At 47.2% G+C, this 19,445-nt stretch overlaps 1 protein-coding gene and 1 pseudogene across 2 annotated transcripts; one reads left to right on the top strand and one right to left on the bottom strand.

The window, feature by feature from the left end:
- Positions 1 to 17: 17 nt before the first annotated feature.
- On the bottom strand, positions 18 to 8,186 carry NAPSA (napsin A aspartic peptidase). 2 transcript variants are annotated; one of them, XM_017661575.3, is made up of 9 exons: positions 8,023 to 8,186; positions 4,777 to 4,915; positions 4,572 to 4,695; positions 4,267 to 4,385; positions 3,746 to 3,945; positions 2,629 to 2,751; positions 2,317 to 2,461; positions 520 to 618; positions 18 to 323 (listed from the first exon to the last, which is right to left on the bottom strand). In XM_017661575.3, exons 1-9 carry the CDS (start codon positions 8,094 to 8,096, stop codon positions 84 to 86), a joined length of 1,263 nt encoding a protein of 420 aa, XP_017517064.3. In that variant the 5' UTR covers positions 8,097 to 8,186; the 3' UTR covers positions 18 to 83. The 2 variants fall into 2 exon arrangements, with proteins under 2 accessions (XP_017517064.3, XP_017517065.3); XM_017661576.3 differs by lacking the exon at positions 8,023 to 8,186 and adding an exon at positions 6,280 to 6,344.
- Positions 8,187 to 10,122: 1,936 nt separating this feature from the next.
- On the top strand, positions 10,123 to 12,760 carry LOC108397919 (ubiquitin carboxyl-terminal hydrolase isozyme L1 pseudogene; annotated as a pseudogene).
- The last annotated feature ends 6,685 nt before the right edge of the window (positions 12,761 to 19,445 follow it).

Here is a 19,445-nt window from a genome sequence, read left to right as displayed (position 1 = left end):
AAGGTGACACAGCTAGGTTCAGTGAAAATAGTGGGTTTTTACTGAGTAGCTTGAGCCTCCGCTGTCACCCCATGCGCATGCGCCTAAGGAAGGCGCCGACTTGGAAATTGCGCCTGCGCAGATTCATCCCCTTGTCCTCCAGCTGCCCGGGAACGAGAGCGAGCCAGTCCCACTTGGGCACTGCCTTTCCTGTTCCCGCGGTCGAAGACGGCCACGTAGGTCCCCAGGAAGACATCGCCGAGAATCCAGAAGGGTCCTGCAGGCGGAGGCATGTCTAGGGCCTGGAAGCCGGACAAGCAGAGGCGGACACCACCGCGAACAATCTGCAAGGCGACAGGACAGGCCATTGGGTGTCAAGCCCACCGAGCCCGCTTATTCCCTGGGAGCCAAAGCTTCGCCCCACCCTCCCCGGGCACTGAAAATGTTTGTGTGGCCCCTGCTGGGTCCTAGTGATGTCCCACTCCCAGCTCCACCTTCTCAAACTCCATCTTACTCTGACGTCATTGTGACCGCACCTACCTGGAGGATGTATTCCTGAGCTGTGAGGTTAAACCAGACGCCTCCAAGGAGGAAGGAGACTGTGGGCAGCGTTGGGATTTCCGAGCACTTCAGGAGGTACTGAGGGAGACGAGGAACAAGTGGAGATGAGGGATTGCTGCTTTATCTGCCCAAATTCCTTCCGTGGCCCCTCAGTACTATACGGGTACTGACGAGGTATTAAGGGCCTTGTGTAGTCAGGCTCTGCTGCCTTCTCTAGCCTTAACCGGCGCTTGCCGCACTACTGTAATTGATGCCACTTCCCCTAGGCTCCCATTTATTTAATCAAACCCTCTTCTTGTGTACTTTGCAGATCAAAAACTGGTGACCTAGGGGCCACATTGGGTTCACAGGTGGATGTAAATTGTCCTACACTGTATCTAAAATGTTTAAAAAATTGTTTACCAACCGTACACCATGGTGGTATAGGTCGCATCCCTGGAGTCTGCTGCTGTACAACCTTAGGTAAACTAACCTTTCTAGGTAAACTAACCTTTCTGTGCCTCAGTTTCCAACCTGAAGATTTAGGTGATAATAATACATACCTCATAGAGCTGTTGTGTGAGAAATAAGTGAGTTAGCTTGGGAAAAATGCCTGGCACATAGTAAATGTTATTGTTATTTACAAACCAGGAGCTTTCAAGTACTGTTTTCAGGTTTCTCCAACAATCTGGAAGATCTGGCTTTCCCTAACATGGCGATACTTGCCTGCAGCTGAGGAACTAATAAGCCTTTTTAGATTGATGAGCTTGTGCTCTTGTTTGCATCAAATCCCACCACTCCCAAGTACCTAACAATACAATATTAGGCCATCATTAATAACTACCAAGAAGTTTATCTTCCTTAAAAGCCAATGGCAATTTCCTTGTTGGGAAGGTAAGGATTGATGAGAAAACAGGTTGAATTAGCGAGTGTATAAATCTTGAAAGGGGAGAGAATAACAGCACGAATAGGCGTCAAAGCATTGTCCTAAGTACCTAAATGGATTAATTGATCCAGTCCCCACAACGTACCTGATTGGTAGGTATTAGTAACCCTATTTTAGAGATTAGGAAGCTGAGGCAAAGGAATGTTAAATGACTTGCCCAGGACAACATAGCTAGTAAATGGCAGAGCTGAGTTCCAGCCCGTGCAACGCATGCCCATAACTGCTCTGATCTACTTGGTTCCCTTGATTGCGACCAGCCTGTGTCTTAGGCATTTGACTCAGAGCCTTGCGAACTGAGTTTTCTTCGCCCTCTCAGAAGCACCAAAGAGCAGAGTGATAAAATCACAGAAATTCCAGCCTGGGAAGACCCTGCCCCTGCCCAGAAACTGCAGAGCCTCCTGAGGTGAAAGTGGGTGGCTAGAGCCTCCACGTTTGAAATACTCTGTGCAGCTTCTGTGAGCCCAATGCCCCGGGTACTCCTGTGTCCCCGGCTGCTCCTGCTCTGTTTTTTTCTTTCCACCATGTGCGTGTTCCCCAAGGCTGCTCCTGGGACCTCTCTCTCCTCATCCATGGCTCTGATTACTGTCTAAAGGCTGGTGACTCCTCAGTATGATTTCTGGCTTCCTCCACATGTCTCCAGGCTCTGTAGGCTTCTCACTCCCATCCACTCCTATATAAACGTGCATTGACATCCCCCAATCCAGAATACCTCGCAGCACGTACCTGGGAGGTGGCCTCGTTTCCTCCCACCACCTGATTCCCACCTTAGGGACTCAGCATCCTGCCCAGTGTCTGCCATCAAAACCCTGGCAGCCTCCCCAGCCTACACCCAGCAGACACCAGGTCCTCACCTGCCCCATCACCAGGGGGATTGCCCCGATGGCTGCATGCAGGGCCTGGATCTCCCCAGTGGGTCCTGTGATGAGGGATGTGCCTGTGTCCAGGATGGCAGCACAACCCTGGGCACAAAGAGTCAGCTCTGTGCCCACCTTCACACTATGAGGGGGGAAAAAGGGGTAGTTATTACAGCCAGTGTCTTAGGAAACCAGGCCCCTCTCCTCCCTCAGACATGGGAGTCCAGGCCCCTGGCAACCTCTCCCATCAGACCTAGGATTCTGGGTTCGCAGCCCACTCCTTCTACACCTAGGAGGCGGGCCCCGCACCTCTCCATGTGGATCTGCCAGTAGGCAGGGGTTGTGACTGGCATGTAGGTGAGGGGTGGGATGTAGTGTGCTGGGTCTGAGCCACCCAGGACCAGTTCTCCTCCTTCAGCTGTTTCCTGGTCCCTGCAGAGGCAGAGTGCGGGCAGTGTCACTAGCCTTTCCCCTGCCACTCCTAGGAGTGGCCGAGGAAGGGACTTCCTACCAGTGGGGTGGTGTCCAGGTTCTAGGCGGGGTGATGGGATGCAAGCAGGGCGTAGATATTGGGACTGGAAGCAATGCAGGAAGTGAAAAGTAATGGGGCTTTTCCTGGTGGTTAGGATTCTAGGGTGTTGCAGGCTTCCGTAGTGGAGACGAGACTTCTTGATTTGGCTGTGGAAGGTAGAACTTTGGGAGATTTAAGTGGACCACTGGGGTTTCTGAATTGGCTCTGGAAGGTGTGACTTCCTACGAATAGGGTGGCTTCCCAGGTGGATGGTGAGACTTTCTGAACCGCGTGTTTCACAGCTCCAAGGCTTTAGGCTTCCGGAGTTGGCTGAGAGCGGTGGGAAGAGGGGCCAGGCCGGGGACTTCCCCGAGGTGTGGGAGGGCAGGATGCACTAGAGGTGCAGGGGACTTCCTGAGTGGGTTGGACACCAGGGTACCTGACTGGGCTGAGGGCTTTATGCCTGTGGGGGCTGGTCCTCCAGGAGGGATGGGGGCCAGGACTTTCTGAACACAAGGTTGAGCTTCCTAAAAGGTAGGTGGAACTTCTTTGATTCAAATGGGCGATTTCTGGGAATTTGGGCTTTATGGTGAAGACAAGATTTCTTTGAGTATTTGATCGGGTAGGGCATGAAGTTTCCTCGTTTAAGTTTGATACGCAGAGCATTTTAAATGATGGTGAGTTTCTTCATTATAAGGGTTGCCTAGTGGGTTGGACTTCTGAATAGGGTCCAAGTGTTACTTATATTCAGTAGGTGACTCCCTGAACAGAGGACTGGAACTTGCTGTGTTGGTTGGATGACTTCCTGAGTGGAAGGTGGGACTTCCTTTATTAGATGAGGGACTTTCTGAAAGCAGACAGAATTTTCTTTTGGTGGGGCTAAGACTCATAAGAAGGTAGACCCTCCCCCATTACCTGTTCAGGTAAAAGGAAAAGACAGGCTTATCCAGTAGCCCCTGGTCCACCAGTACATCTAGCGGGGGCCGAACTGCTTTTACGGCCAAAGCAGGAAAACCGAGTCCCAGTATCCCGTCGAAGTGGGCAAAAGTGAAGACCAGGCTGGGCTCCCACAGAGCCTCCCCAAAAATGACTGATGTACCATCGATTCCCCCAATCTAGGGGAAGATTCCAATTCGGCAAGTTACTACTTCTGGGAGGTTATTACCTACATACCTGAGATCTCCCAGACCAGCACATCTGGAAACAACTCCATCTGCCTAGGCAGTTTTGCGTCCCACCTAAGAAGCCCTTCCCTGGACACTTGAGAAGTCTCACCTCTTTAACAGAAAGCCCCGCCCCTTACCCAGGAAGCCCCACCTCAGACACCCCTTCCCTTTGCCCAGAAAGCCCCTCCTCAAGCCCCTCCCTAAGCTAGAACATCTTAGACATTGGGGGTCTCCCAGGCTCAAGCCTTCCTGGGGTCAAAGTTCACATACGGTCAGCTTGTCTTCACTCAGGATGCCATTTAGCCGCCCAGTTCCATACTGAATAGCAAACTTGGTCCCATTGGCCTGGAAGGAGCTGGAGGCTTTGGAGTTGAAGCGGTGGTGGAACCCTAGGTCAGAAGGTCGGGGAGGTGTCGCTGGGGGAGGGGAGTCTCTCAATGCCTCCTGCCCCTGTGACCTTGTCATTTGTGAGGTGCGTCAGAAGAGACCAGCACCTCAAAAACCCTTGGGAAGCCGAGGCCCAACCCTCTTCTCCCATCACCCCCTGCAGCCTTAGTCTTTCCATGAAAACTCACAGCAGGGCACACTGAAGAGGTGGCATCTTGTGGATGGCACCCAGAGGTTGGAGGAGCCCGTGTCGAAGACGACAGTGAAGTTTTGTGGTGGCGTCCCCAGCCCAATTTCCCCATAATACTGGGCCTGATGGCAAAACAGGAGAGAGTCAGTGAGGAGCTTGACCGGAGCCCCGGAGGGCAGGGACTGCGGGGGGCTACGACTCACATTCATGTAGTTGGAGAGGGGCACGAAGATGGGCTTGTCCCTAGGGAATGAGGCCTCCAAATGGAGGGGCTCTGGCTTTCGGCATCCCTTTGGTGGGCTCAGGGTCCTGTGCGTAGTGTGAACTCGGCGGAGAGGGACCCTGTAGCAGGGGAAGATACCACTAGGAAGCTACCCTTCTGTAACAAACTTTTCCAAATAGCATATAATGACAAACTCAAAGTCTCTGTGTCCCTACAATAATAATCATTACCAGACATCCTACAATAACAGTCTTCCAGGAAACCAAGCCAAACATATGTCAAACCAGAGTGGCAAATTTCCCCAGAGACTACAAGAGTGAACCGTCCCAAACAGACCTTCCCCAAAACCTGTTGGAGATGTGCCGAATAACTGAACCCATCCCCGGGGAACTGACTTTCACAAAGGTTTCCAAAGACCCTAACATAACACTGATGCAAAAACCTTCACATGCTTCACTTCATGATGTTAGGAGACTTACTTCCCCTCCACTGGGGAGGAGGGCATAAGTAAGCACCAAATCCCAATTTCAGATAATCCAGACTTAATGTGAAATACAATATAAGAGCAGTAGAAGGGAGTAAAATGTTTAAGTAACTCTGGGAATAATAAATCATCTAAGCATGATACCAAGATTAGCCATAATGATTGGGGGAGGTGGTGATTGATGAGTGAGACTCTAAAATTTTAGATCTCTGTATTCCTCTTCCCAATATACAAAGCTGTAAATGAAGTTAAAAAGCAAAGAAAAATCGGGGGGGGAAAAGTCACAAGTTGTATGTCAAGGAGTTAATGGTTCTAATATACAAAGAGCTTCTACAAATAATAAGATAAATGACCCAGTGTTGGGAGACGATCTTCACGGGTATCTCACATCTCTGCAGAGGCACTGACTTCCTGTGTCCGGACTGTCTCATCAAGGATTTTGTTTTGAGAACAGTCTGGAATAGAGGCAGTGTCTCCCTCTGGGGCAAAGAGCAGACAGGTTTATGATCCGTTATAAAAGATTCAGTTTTCCTAATCTTAGGGTTCTTCTCCTGCATATACCTCATTGCATGTGCAGGTATCGCCTGGCCCTCTTAAAATCACCCTGTGGGGCTCAGAAAACAGACACAAATGCTAATATTCTGGTTTCTACTGTTGCTGGGAGTAACAGATTTGTCCTTGTCTGTGACCTAGTAGTCTTGTGTCCTCAAGCAGTCATGAAGGCAGGCTACATTCACAGTACTTGACATTCAGTCGGAAAATGGGCAAAGAACACAAAGGTAATTAAAAATAAAAAAACAGTACAAAAGCTTCTAAATGTGTGGGAAAATGTTCAACTACAGTAGTCATTAAAGAAATACAAGACAAGAGTGGGAAACCTTTTTTCACCCTACAGATTGGCAAAAATCTAAGCACATGCACGACTGTTGGTGCGGATCCGTACAGAGCTGCTGAAGGACGGTTTGGCAACATGTATCATAGGCCTTAGATTGTACAAACCTTTTAACTTGGCGTAACTTCAGTTCCAGGAATTTCATCTACTGGAGAACATTGCATAAGTACACAAAGATGTGTTTATGAGGCTGTATCTAAGTTTGAAGACAAGACCAATTGGGTAAAACTTAGCTCTGCTTTGGAACATGTATGGAATGGATCAACCACTAACAAGGAGAAAGGAGTTCTCTATGCCAGTGACGCTCAAACTTTAGCATGAAGCGGATCACCTAGAGCAGGCGTGATGGGCAAACTGCTTTGTACAGGCTTTGCGAGCCGTCTGTGCTGCACCTACTCGGCTCTGTCAGTACAGGACAAAAGCAGCCATAGACAATATGTGAATGAATGTACGAACGTGGCTGGGTACCATTAAACTTCATTTTGTAAGAACTGGTGGCAGGCAGGATTTGGCCCTTGAGCTGGGTGTTTGATAACCCCTGTGTCCGGGAGCAAGACTGATGCCATCTTGCCAAATCCGCCATGATGATTGAAGGATCACCTTTACGCTCCCCTTTCCTTTGACTGATATCTAAGTATTTAAATATTATAAATATTTAAATAAAGAATATCTAAATATTCTTTCAATAGCCAGCTGGGAACAATTAACATGGCTCCCTGGGGGCAAGATCCTTGCTCTAAATTCTAGCAATGATACTCGAGAATACCCTGCTGTGGCCACTTGCGCACAGACCCTTGCTCCTTGCTCCCCCTGCAGGCAGACACTTTTCCCCTTTCCTCTATAAATTAGCCTCCCCACACAGTGCAATGCAGGCATCTACACGTCCTGTGGCCCCCTAGGGCAAGCTTCCCCAGGTAAGGGCCCCTCAATAAACCTCTGTGGAATTCAAGCTGGACTCTTTGGTCTCGCAGCCCCTTCAGCCCTTGGGAGGCGGTTTGCTTCTGTCTCCCCCAAGTGGAGCACCCCGACCTAGAGGGCTAATTAACATTCAGAACTCTCACTTTCTGATTGAACAGGTCTAGGCTGGAGCCTAAGAATTTGCATTACGAACACGTTCCCGGATCATACTGTTGCCGTTGGTTCCAAAACAACACTCAGAATCCCTGGGCTCTTTGCATTGATTTGGGAAATAGCCATGATCTCTTAGGTCCAACAAGCAGGTTAGCAAACATCCTGTGCAGTAATATTTTGTACCTGCCTGAAGTCCCTCCTTGGAGCCCCTGCCTACCCCACCCCACCACCACACACACCCAGGCCCGGTCTTTGAGAGGCTCAAGAATGTGAAGTGGGGGAAATGTTTCCTGGGAGAGCACCTCCTTCCCCCCATCAAGAGTTCCAGGAGGTGGGGAGGAGAGAGAAGGGAGAGAATGAGGGGAGCACCAGAGGCCAGCTGAAGGTGACTGGGGTCCTCAAAACTGGACTTGAGAGCTGAACAGTTTGGGAGATGCTAATCTGGGGGAGTCTCCATTTAAATGTCACAGGTCCGAGTCTCCAAGATCTTCTTTTCAGTCGGGGAGGGATTCATCTTTGGAGACCCCTGTTCCAGATCATTAGAGCTGAGGGTGGGGAACACAAGGTCCTCCCAGAAACAGGTCAGTGGAGAGGGGAGGTGACGGCCAAGGATCACGGCTGGGTCTTGGGGCAGATCAGCGTAGAACCCTCAGGGGTGACAGCCCGCCTTGGAGATCCGGGAACCCAAGAGATAGGAGGCCTGGGTCCCAGGGAGCCCCAAACCTGAAGGGCGAGAGTGAGGGAATCTCCCAGACGTGGGGCGGCGGGGTCCCCGGTACCGGATCAGCTTGGTGCTGGCCAGCTCCACAGTCAGCAGCAGTGGCAGCAGCGAGAGCAGCGGTTTCAGAGACATCTCTGGGGACCCGGCTGTGCACCCAAGCGTCCTGCAGCTCTGGTTTTTTTTCTCCCCCGGGCTCCACCCTGTTCACCACCCACCTCCGGGTTTGGAAATGACCAGGACATGAACTCTGTTGGTGGGTGACTCAGGGGAAGCAGGTGGCAATTTGGGAGGGATGTGAGCAGTATCTTTGCAGGGTCACCAGAAGTATTACCCTGTGTCACAAGCACGCCTCCAGAATTTGGTGGTGATGGTGGGGAGGTATCCTGCGCACCCCCTACCCCATCCTTTAGCTGCTACTGTTTTTCTTATAAGTTTCACTTCACTTTTCTGAGACTCATTAACCACAAGGGTTTTCTTGGACAAGCAAAGGGATGGGCGGGGTGTTTGCGAAGGGTCTGAGGGAAGAAAGAAAGGGTCAGACTAGACGTCCTCCATCCCATATTAAATGGGACTGCCAGGGTGTCAGGACCCCCAGTTCTTATTGCTGTTTGTGGGAAATACTGAAACGCACACAAACACCAATCAAAATCACCCATAGCCCAGCCGCCAGCAGAAAAGTGTAAAACTGACTTGCAGTATCTTTCAGCCTTTTTCCTTTTTTCCCTGATGAAGCCTCTCAAATTTAATGAACGTCAGAAAACCTAGCTAAAATGCAGATTCCTGGGACCTCCCTCAGAGAGTCTGATTCCGAAAGCCTGAGACGGGACCCAAGACTCTGCATTTTTTTAAGAAACCCACTGATCATGGGGGCCACAGGCATTTCTGAGACCCTTTTCTTCAGCCTTTTTGGTTTTTGAGTGTAGATTTACACGCCAGTATCAGCATGAATGTCTTTAAAAAGTCAATAAAAGCAGACTGTACTTTTTGATCAACTTTTTTTCCCACTTAAACATATATCTTGGATTAAAAAAAAATGACAGGAATCTTACCCATAGGAAAATGCACACATCGTAAGTGCCCAGCACTGTGGCTTTATTTATTTTCCCTGACACAGTATTATGGAGATTTTTCACGCATACAGCAATGTTGAAAGAATTGCATAGTGAGCCCCTATTGCCCAGCACCTAGATTCTACAGTTAACATGTTTTGCTGAGTTTTCTCATTACACATCTATCCAGCCATCTGTCTCTCTATTCATCCAGCAACCCAACTGTTTTTATTATATGTACATGTATTTATAGACACATACATATAATTTCAGTTAAGTTGCAGCCATCCTATTCTTCACCCCTGAACACTTGAGCATTTATATCTTCAGTTTGATGGATTTCTACATATATATGTGCCCAAGTATCCACCACCCAGATCAAGATATAGACCATTTCCAGCTCCCCGGAAGGTTCTCTCTCCCTGTCTCCCAGTTGGTGTCCTTCAAAGGTAACTGATACCCTGACTTCTATGACCACAGGTTGGTTTTGTCTGTTCTTGTGTGAATGTCACATAAAATGAATTACAGGAGTTCTGCACCCAATTTTTATCATTCAGTATTATGTCTGCATGTCTTTAAAAGTCAGAGTATATAGATTTACTTCATTCTTTTTTTCTCAAACATTTATTTATGAAAAATATCAAACATACAGCAAAATTAAAAGAATGTTTACAGTGAACTCTTATACTCGCCACCTAGATTCTACCATTTTGCTATATTTGCTATATCACATTTTTATTCATCTCTCCATCTCTTGATCCCAGTGGTTCTTGACTGGGGAACTCTTCTCCCTTCAGGACACTTGTGACATTGTATGGATACATTTGTGGTTGTCACTGCCGGGGGAAGGTGCTACTGGCATCTAGTGAGTAGGGCTAAGGAAGTCGCTAAGCATCGCATCGTACAATGCACAGGACAGCCCCCCGCAACAAAGACTCAAACAATCCGTCCCAAGTGTCGGTAGTGCTAAGGTTTAAAAGCCCTGCGTTGTCTATTCTGTCTATCCCTTGATCCCTCATACTCTTTATTTCCAAGCTGTAGACACCAGTATCCTTCATCTCTTATACTTAGCATACCTCATTCTTTTAAACAGCTGCATAGTACTCCAGAGCATAAGTGTAACACTATTTATATAATCCATGCCCTGTGTAAGCTGCTCCCGTTTTTCAATATTATTAAAGAGCCTGTGGTAGTCATCCTTATATATACTTCCCTGTGTACTTGGTCCATAATATCTGTGTTTCAATTTCTACAACTGTAATTGTTCCAGCAATGACCGGACATAAGTTGTAGATCTTTGTTCATATTGCCTAATTACTCCCCTGAGAGCTCATAATAATATATGCTTCCAACGTATATTTTTATTTTCTTTTGTCATTTGTATTTCCTCCAGGAATTTCATTTATCTTTTGCATACATACATACAAACACACACAGACAAACACACTTTGAGACTCTTTAAAAACTCAAATAATTCTACCAGACTTATTATAATAAACTCTGTACCACTCTCCACCCATTTTGCTCTCCCAAGAGACGCCCACTTTTATTTCTTTTAGCTGATCATTTCAGCCTTATCTTGATGTCTAAGTAACACATTTGTATTGCTACTTCCTGATTTATGAGTTTTAAACCTTATCCTCTGCCTTCTTACTGTGGAAAATGGGGACACAGTGAGAGAGGATGGCTGCTTATCACCCAAAAAGCAGGCTCTCACCAGATGCCTAATTAGCCAGTACCTTGATCTTGGACTTTCCTGTCTCCAGAATTGTGAGAGGTAAATTTCTATTATTTATAAACCAACCAGTTTTTGGTATTTTGTTACAGCAGCCGAAGTAGACTAAAATGCTGCATGATTCCATTCCTACTAAATTCAAGAATAAGCAAAACGAATCTATAGTTGTAGTGGTCAGAATAGTGGTGACCCTTTGCGGGGGATATTGACTGGGAGGGGGCACAAGGAAGCCTTCAGGGGTGCTGGGGACCTCCCATTCCTCAGTCTGAGTGGCGATTACATGGGTATAGCTACTGAGCTGCATATTTAAGATGTTGCATTTTATTTTAGGTAAGTTTTACCTTAAAAAATTTACAAAAAGAAAAATATACAGAGACGCATGCCAGAAAGACAATTGAATGTTTACATTACTACAACTATGTAAATGCTATTCCCTTTTACAAAGACTGGGGAGACCTAGAGGAGAGCGGACTTGGGAGGGTGTATCAGTTAGCTAATGCCGTGGGACAAATCACCCTGACACTGACTCCTTTAAGGGAATAATCATTTATTATCTTTTGAGGTCTTCCTGGGTTAGAAAGTTGAAAGCAGCTTGCCATGCTGTTTTGGTTCGTAGGGTGGCAGACCTGTGTCCGCGGAGTCTGACATCATTGGAAGGCTTCAAAGGCTGGAGGACCTGCTTTCATGATGATTCAGACCCTACCTCTTGAATGGAGTTTTCTTTTAAGATGCTAGAGCAGGAAAGTCCCTTAGATGGATACCGGAGGAAAGGGATCTTCAAGGATTCAGTGACATAGCAGGCAGGAGAGGGGTCCGCAGGCAGAGTGGTGGGTCTAAGACCCCCAAATTTCTGGAAGCACCCTTAGCAGCACCGTAGGAACTGGTGGTATTTAGTGCAGGAATCCTAAAGCAGCAAATGCTTAAGAGCTGTTTGCTGTGTTTCCTCTTGTCTAGATTGTGGCTCTGGCAGCGGTTCCCAAAGTTGCAGCTCAAGCCTATGGAGACTGACCCCAAGATGCTTAACAAAGTGCTGGCCAGCCAGTGGCGCTTTGAGGACGTGCCAGGGCTGGAGGAGGAGGCTCCGGGCTCAGTGCCATTGTCTATGAGCACTTTCTCTCCTCACTGCCTAGCATGAGAACTTCAGAGAAAACAGACTGGGGAACTGAAAGGACAGGAGGTCAGCCCTGAGGTGTGTTTCATGAATCAGACTGTTGGGAACTCTTGTGGTACCGTCAGACTTACACATGCAAGGCCAGGAACCAAGATGATGGGTCGGTCCCAAATGGTATCTTTCTGAAATGGAGACATTGTCCCCTGAAGACAGAGCAAAACACTTTGAAAGGAATGAGGCCCTTCGGGCAGCCCCTTGTACCATGGGACGGGAAGTCCAGGGTCAGGTAGATGACAAAGTGAACTTTTGTTTTATTGGGTTTAACATCAGAGGTGGCCACCTCTATGAACTTGATGGCTGACTGCCTTTTTCAGTGAATCGGGGCACCGATTCAGAGGACTCGGTGCTGCAGGGCACCTACTGGGGTCTGCAGAGAATTCACCGAGTCTGAGCAAGGGGAAGCCCACTTTGCTGTGGTGATCCTCTGCCAGGCAGCCTGATGCTCGGTAGGAGAGACTTAGCTTTTTTCCCCTCTTCTCCTCAACATAAAAATATATCCCTGCCAATGCGATCTAAAAGCTTCAGTACTTGTAGAGCACAGCTGTTCCCCTTCAGTTCTGCCCATCTGCTCGGACCCTCAGCCACCCATAAGCACTTGTCAATCAAGCAAAGTTTGGTGTAAGCTTTCGATGGTGAAGCATTTCCCCCCATTGTACATCTTGTACCTTAATATCTAATGCTTTAAACGGCTACTTTGGTGTAGTTAAGGCCTTGGGTGAGGTTGGTTTGTCCTTAGAAGAAATAAAACTTTTCCGCTGCTAAGAGGCAATCCTGGGGAAAGAAAAAAGGCTCAAGGGTTGCACAAATAATGATGCAAGAGAGAGAAGGACACATTGTAAGAGGGAACATCTGGGGGGAGGGAGAAGAGAAGAGATCCAGTGACTAAGTGAAGGGGTTGCCCTCTTACCAAGTGTCTGACTTGGTCATGGGTGGGGCAGCAGTGTACTTGTAGCTCTGCAGGTGAGCTGGTATACCCCTGGGGCACAGCACAGAGAAATTTCCTTCTGGTTCCTTCAAGATATGTGTATATATATATATATATATTTTTTTTTTTTCAGCAAAAGAAGAAGTGAGAGTGAAGACAGGGAGAGGTCCTGGAGGTCTAGAAAGGGAAGGTGAGAAAATGATTTTGTAGAGAAAACAGAAGAAAACTGTGGAAGCTTTGTGGATTTGTTCCGAGTGTCCACTCAAGGCTGCAGTCATGTCTGAAGCATGTGCACCCACCGGCCCAGCTGGGTGAGAGAAGGCACCGAGTGCATTTTAACCAGGGTTGAGGTTTTGCAGGGCAAGTATGATTGAGGGAGAAGGAACAAGGGGGCTAACATCATGTGTGCAAGGACGTGATTGTAGTGGGTGGCCACAGACTCTATGCTGTCCAGAAGGAAGAGAGGACATGAGTGGAGGGCAGGGGCACTGAGACCACAGGGTGAGGGGTACGAATGGCATTACAGAATTAAAGGTCCTGTATTCCCTGACATCACCTCTTCCCTCTCCCCCTTGCTCGCTCCATTCTAGTCACATTGGCCTTGTTGCTGTTCCTCAAATGCCCCAGACATGATCCTGACTCAGGGCCTTTGCATGGTCTGTTCTGCCTGAGTGTTTTCCCTCCAGAAAACCTTACTCCTTCTCCTCCTTCTAATATTTACTTAAATGTCACCTTCTTAGTGAAGTCTACCCTGACACCCTGTTGAACGTGGCAGCCATCCCCCTGTGTCCAATTTCCTTTACGCTGCTGTTTTTTATTTGCTTCATAGCACTCAACACCTAGCATTTCACCAACTCTAACATCAGTTGTAAGCCATGTGCATCTTAGAATCAGTAATACTGTCTATACTGGTAATTTACTTACTATCTTTAATGTCTGTTGCCAAATTACAGTCTAATATCCACAAGGGCAGAGATCTCCATCTGTTTCATTTGCCACTGTGTCCCCAGCATCTAGGACAGTCCCTGGCATCTGTCACCCACTCAAATATTTTTAACGATACACTTTTGAGCGTCTGTTGCTCTGAGGGATGTCCCTGTCACAGCAAATGGAGAGTCAGTTTCTCTAAAATAACTCTCACCACATAAGACCCCTCCTCTGATTCAGCAGCTGGAATACCTGTGTTATTGGGCAGCTGCGTCTGGGGAGGTCTCTCCCTGCACTCTAGGTGAAACCTCAGCCTGAACAGGGAGGCTTCTTGATTCTGATCGAGAAAGAATTCTCAAACAGTTCGGAAGAGTGTAGGCAAGGAAGGAGCTCATTAGAGTCAGAGCAGCGGTGAATGGCAGCAGCCGTGAGGGCAGCAGAGAGCAAGGAAGAGCAGAGGGAGGACAGGGAAGCTCACTGAGCTCCTCAGCACAGTGCAGAGCCCCTGCCAACTCCTGAAGCCGGGGTCCCCTGGCATCCAGTGTCCACTCGAGTCTGCACTGCATGGGAACTGAGCCCCTACCACCCAGGATTTGAGGGAGCCGCAGGGCACTGGGTGGAGTGAGATTGTGTCCTTCCCAAAGGCAAAGGAGATTTTCAGGGAGGCTGCTACAGGGCATGAATGTAGAGCTGCCGTCCTGTCCGGGTCCCCCAGGCCACGGGCACTTACAGGCCCAAATCAGAGAGCTCAGCAGCCCTTCCCTGCTTGTCTGAAGTAGGACGTAGAGAGTGAAGACTTGTGCTTAAGCCTAGAACATTGGATGAAATAGTAAAGAAACACAGGCACTTGCCACTGGAAGGGCACCGAGACAAAATGCAGTAAGTTAAGCAGTGAGAAGTGTTTACTTAAGGCAAAGTACACCCTTGAAGAAAGGGGAGTGCGGGCAACCTCAGAGAGAAGGCAAGTTTAAGGGCTTAGGATTCTGTCTGTTAAGGCTTTCAAGAGTGGGGCAAAGGCCCTATCATGTGGTCTCATGATGTGTATCTCCAGTGAGAGACATTGTGCCCCCATCCATAGTCCTCTAGATATTCTGTAAGATCAGCTTAACACAAGGAATTTCTTGATCCTCTTCTCCAAAATAGTGGACCTTCAAGCTTGAGGTTACCCTCAGACATTTAGGATTGCTTGCTGTGCCTTAGGGTAGGGTAGGTTATTGGGTGATTACTGTGAAGTATGATAGGAATCTTACTTCCTAACTCCCTGGTTCTTAACAATGGAATCTTAGCCTTAAAATGGACTCCCTCCTGTTCTCACTATACTACTTGTTTCTCAGCATTTTTCATCAGAGGAAGGAAAAATTATTTATGGTTGTCCCCTGTCCCTTCCCTACCTCACTTATTCTTGACCCCCCAGAATCCCCCCATCCAGATTCTCCATCATCCAGACTAGGACTGGTTTCTGAAGCATCTTGCCTGCAATTTCCTAAAGGGCCATATGGGGGTGGTGTAGGCCTGTTTTCCCAGCCAAGATGAGCTCTTTCTCCACCCCCACATCAGTTTCTATCTTTATGTTTTTGGGGGTTTTTTTTTGAGTCCTAGTTCACAATTTATTCAAACTCTGTGAACCTTCCTCCAAACAGCTAGAAATGTAAAGCCTTGTGATTATTAACCATTCAGTACAGGGGGGAAATATTTGCTGATCAGTCTGTTTCACATGACTTATGATAATTGTTTCATTTGTTTTTCCATATAAATTTCCTGAAAGTCTTAAAAAAAATTAGTATACGTTATAAAAATGGTTGACTCTACACACAACATTTTTACATTGGCAGTAATTTGTGATGAGATTTCTTGTAATTATAAAGAACCTGTCTCTTAATTCAACTTAATTTACTGCCATCCAGCAATTATACATTAAACACCTTCCCCAAGGTAGCAGTTTATTTTAATATTTAACTTTTAAACTTTATACCCCCAGTTTCCTGAGCTGGAATCCTGAAACACAGCAGGCTCTTTGAGGTCTTCCTGCTTTGTCCCCGGGTCCCACCCCCTGGGATGCCAACTCCGAGGTAGAAGGAGCCAATTAAAGACTTCTTCCCCAACTGCACCCTCCCCAGGGTTGCTGGGAGATGTCTTCTGAACACACTCAGGAAGTGGGACCTGGTCACCCCTATTTCATCGGGGGTTTGCAGCCAGGTGGACGCCACCACCAGATCAGAAAGGCCCTGGAGGTAAGGATTCCACTGGGGAAAGGATTGCCAGATTTCTTAACCCACCATTTTTTTAATACCCCAGCAACCTTGTAAAAGAGAGGCTATTATCCACATTTTATGGGGTGGGTAGGGGAGGTGAGGGGGCTGAGTGTGGAGGCAGTGGAGGGGACAGCTCTGGTATACTCGGTGGGGATTTGAACCCAGATCCTGAGGCTCCAGACACCTTACAGTCAGCCCAGACCCGAAAACTATTATTTTGCTCCCCCTGCCATTGGTCAGAACCCAGTCATATGGTCACACCTAGCTGCGAGGGCAAGTGGGGACTGTACCCACTGCATCACCCAAGGCAAGGCACAGGTTTTTGTGAATGCTCAGGCCCGCATTGGGCCCCCCCCTACCATCTCACCTTGCACCCTCTCCCAACCCCATTCAGCTCCATCCACCCCATCCGCCTTTCTGCTTTTGGAATATGCCAACATTATTCCTGCGTTGTCTTATTTATAACTTTATTAAGATTTTGCCACAATTTTGGAGAAATCATGTTAACCCAGTGCAAGGTTGCCTGAGGCTTTTGAGTTGATAAACACTCCTGGGTCAGAGTATACTAGAACTTTCAAATTCATAGTAATTCTCTATTTTGTAGTAAGATTTGGTTGCTGTATTGTGTCTCTTGTATGTGTACATTGAAGTACATATCACTTGGTTACAAGTCAGTTTCCACTTATCTTTTGTATTGCAGTTGGTGAAGTAAAATGATATTTTGTTGTTGGGGACAGAATAGTTGTTCAGCTATATTGTCTCTGGATTTCACTTCAGCATAGTGAAGGCACAATGTTACATGACACATGATTTGTGATAAAAAGAAACAGAATTAGCAATCAGGGAAATGCAGATTAAAACCACAATGAAATATCACTTCACATCCACTAGAATGGCTATAATAAAAAAGACAGATATTAACAAGTGTTGGCAAAGAGGTAGAGAAGTTGAAATCCTTGTATACTGCTGATGGGAATGTAAAATGGTGCATGTAGTCTGGCAGTTCCTCAAAAGGTTAAACATAGAGTTACCATATGACCCAGCAATTCCACTCCTGGGTATATAGTCAAGAGAAAGGGAAGCATATGTCCACACAAAAACTTGTATATGTGATGCCGGGGTTCTTGTTCAGGAAGCCGAAGAATGAGCTTCACAAATACTCAAGGTAGGAGAGCGAGGTACAGGCTTTTATTTAGAGATACAGTGAGAGGACAGAGCTCCCGGCTCACGCCAGGAGGGGACAAGAGAGTCCATGGAGGTGCGTTGTCTAGGGGATTTATAGGCAGTTGAGGATATTTGGGAACGTGTAAAAGAGCTTAGGGGTGTGGACTTGTTAAGTGGTCCCTGAATATTAAAAATTAACTTAACATAAGGTATTTCCTGCCTTGGTTTCTCTCTGGGACACCGGCGTCTTGGTCTGGGAGCATCAGAAAGCCGCCTGCCCAGCCCCCAAGGTGGGCTGAGGTATTATTGTCTGTTTGTTAAAGAATCCTGCCTCTTGAACTTCCTGGGTGTTAAAATGCAATCTTATCTTCAAGATGGAATTCTTCCTGCCCTTTACTATGCCGTCTGCAGCTGGGCCTGCAGGCTAAGTCAGTTGCTCAGTTTGCAAAATCACCTCGTCAGATCTGAAGGAGGAAAGACAGCACATAGGCCTGGACCTTTTAGTGCTAAAGTGAATCTTACACATGGTTACAAATGATTAGCATAATAAAACATGTGCTATCTTCTTTATCTGGGGAACATTAACTGATCTCACTGAAGAATGATTCTAGAGCTGAATGTTTAACACAAGAGTTTTGGTAGGGGGTTTCCTTGCATGTAGGTACATTGCTCTGACTGCAAATATCCTGCCTTGCTTTTTCTGGAGGCCCTCACCCTACTCTGACTACACCCCCGTTCCCTGTCTCGTATGGATTGTCATAGCAGCATTACAGCCAAGACTAAAAACAACCAAATGTCCATCAACTAATGAATGTATAAATGTGGTCTATCAATACAACATTATTCAGCCACAACAGAAATGAAACAGTGATGTTGCCAGGCAGCTGCATCTGGGGAGGTCTCTTCCTGTGCGCCAGGTGAAATCTCTGCCCAGATGGGGAAGGGTTCTTGACTTTGGACAAGAAAGAATTCTCAAACGGGTCAGGTGAGTGTAGGTAAGGAAGGAATTCATTAAAGTCAGAGCAGCAGGGAATGGCAGCTGCTTTGTAGGCAGCACAGAGGAAGAGCAGAAGGAAGGGAGGCTCACTGAACTCCTGCTCCACATACGGGAAGTCCTTCGCCAACTCCTAAAGCCAGGGTCACCTGGCCTTTGGTGTCTGCTTGAATCTGCTTGAATCTTTCCTCCTTCAGATCTGATGAGGTGATTTTGCAAACTGAGCAACTGACTTAGCCTGCAGGCCCAGCGAGGCCTGGGAACTAAGCCCCCACTACCCCAGGATTTGGGGGAGCTGCAGGGCACTGCATGGAGTGAGATTGTGTTCTGAGAGCTTCCCAAAGGCAAAGAAAGGAGATTTTCAGGCAAACTGCCAAAGAGCACCATCGTATAGCTGAGCCGTGTCTGGGTCACCCAGGCAGTGAGAACTTGTAAGCCCAAGTCAGAGCTCTCAGGAGCCCCTCCCTACTTACTGATCTGGAGTAGAACAGAGACAGAGTGAAGACTTGTGCTTAAGACTGGAAAATAAAATGATAGAGCTAAGTGACAACGACACCACTGGAAGGGGCAGAGACAAAACACAAAGTTGAGCAGTGAGAAGGCTTTATTTAGGGCAAAGTACACACTTGAAGAAAGGGGAGTGGGGGCAACCTCAGAGAAGAGGCGCACTTAAGGGCTTAGGATTCTGTCTTTTAAGGCTTTCAAGAATGGGGCAAAGGGCAGCTGTGAGGGGTCGGGGTTGGGGGGGTATGGGCTTGACATGTGGTGTCATTATGTCTTTGGTGAGAGATGTTATGTCACCACCCACAATCAGTCCTTTAGATAATTCTGTACGATAAACTTAGCTCAAGGAATTTATTGATCCTGTTCTTCTCCGAGACAGTGGTTACCCTCAAGCACTGGGAACATACCAGTCAGGAACATGCCCTGCCCTAAAATAGGGTCAGTTATTGGCTGATAACCAAAGAATATGCTAGGAATCTTGCCTCCTAACTCCCTGGTTTTTAAAATGGAATCTTAGCCTTAAGATGGAATTCCTCCTATTCTTACTTTACTGTTTATAGTTTTTCGTCACAGGCAGGAAAAGTTAATCATGATGCTCATACCATGTCCCTGCCCGACTTCGCTGACACATGCTACAATATAGATGAACCTTGAGAATATTATGCTAAATGAAAGAAGCCAGATACTAAAGGATGTATATTCTAAAATACCAGTTATATGAAATGTCCAGAATAGGCAAATCCATTGAGACAGAAAGTAG

This window comes from Manis javanica, chromosome 17, assembly GCF_040802235.1.
Source record: "Manis javanica isolate MJ-LG chromosome 17, MJ_LKY, whole genome shotgun sequence".
Lineage (NCBI taxonomy): Eukaryota > Metazoa > Chordata > Mammalia > Pholidota > Manidae > Manis > Manis javanica.
This window is presented reverse-complemented; position numbering and strand designations above follow the sequence as displayed.

Bases quoted from the DNA above. Each gene is read 5' to 3' on its own strand.
- NAPSA (XM_017661575.3), bottom strand. From the start codon at position 8,096: ATGTCTCTGAAACCGCTGCTCTCGCTGCTGCCACTGCTGCTGACTGTG. The intron at 4,386-4,571 runs GTGAGTTTTCAT...CTTCTGACCTAG, and splicing joins CCTCTTCAGTGTGCCCTGCT to GGTTCCACCACCGCTTCAAC. The intron at 619-2,316 runs GTGAGGACCTGG...CGTCTCCCTCAG, and splicing joins TCCCCCTGGTGATGGGGCAG to TACCTCCTGAAGTGCTCGGA.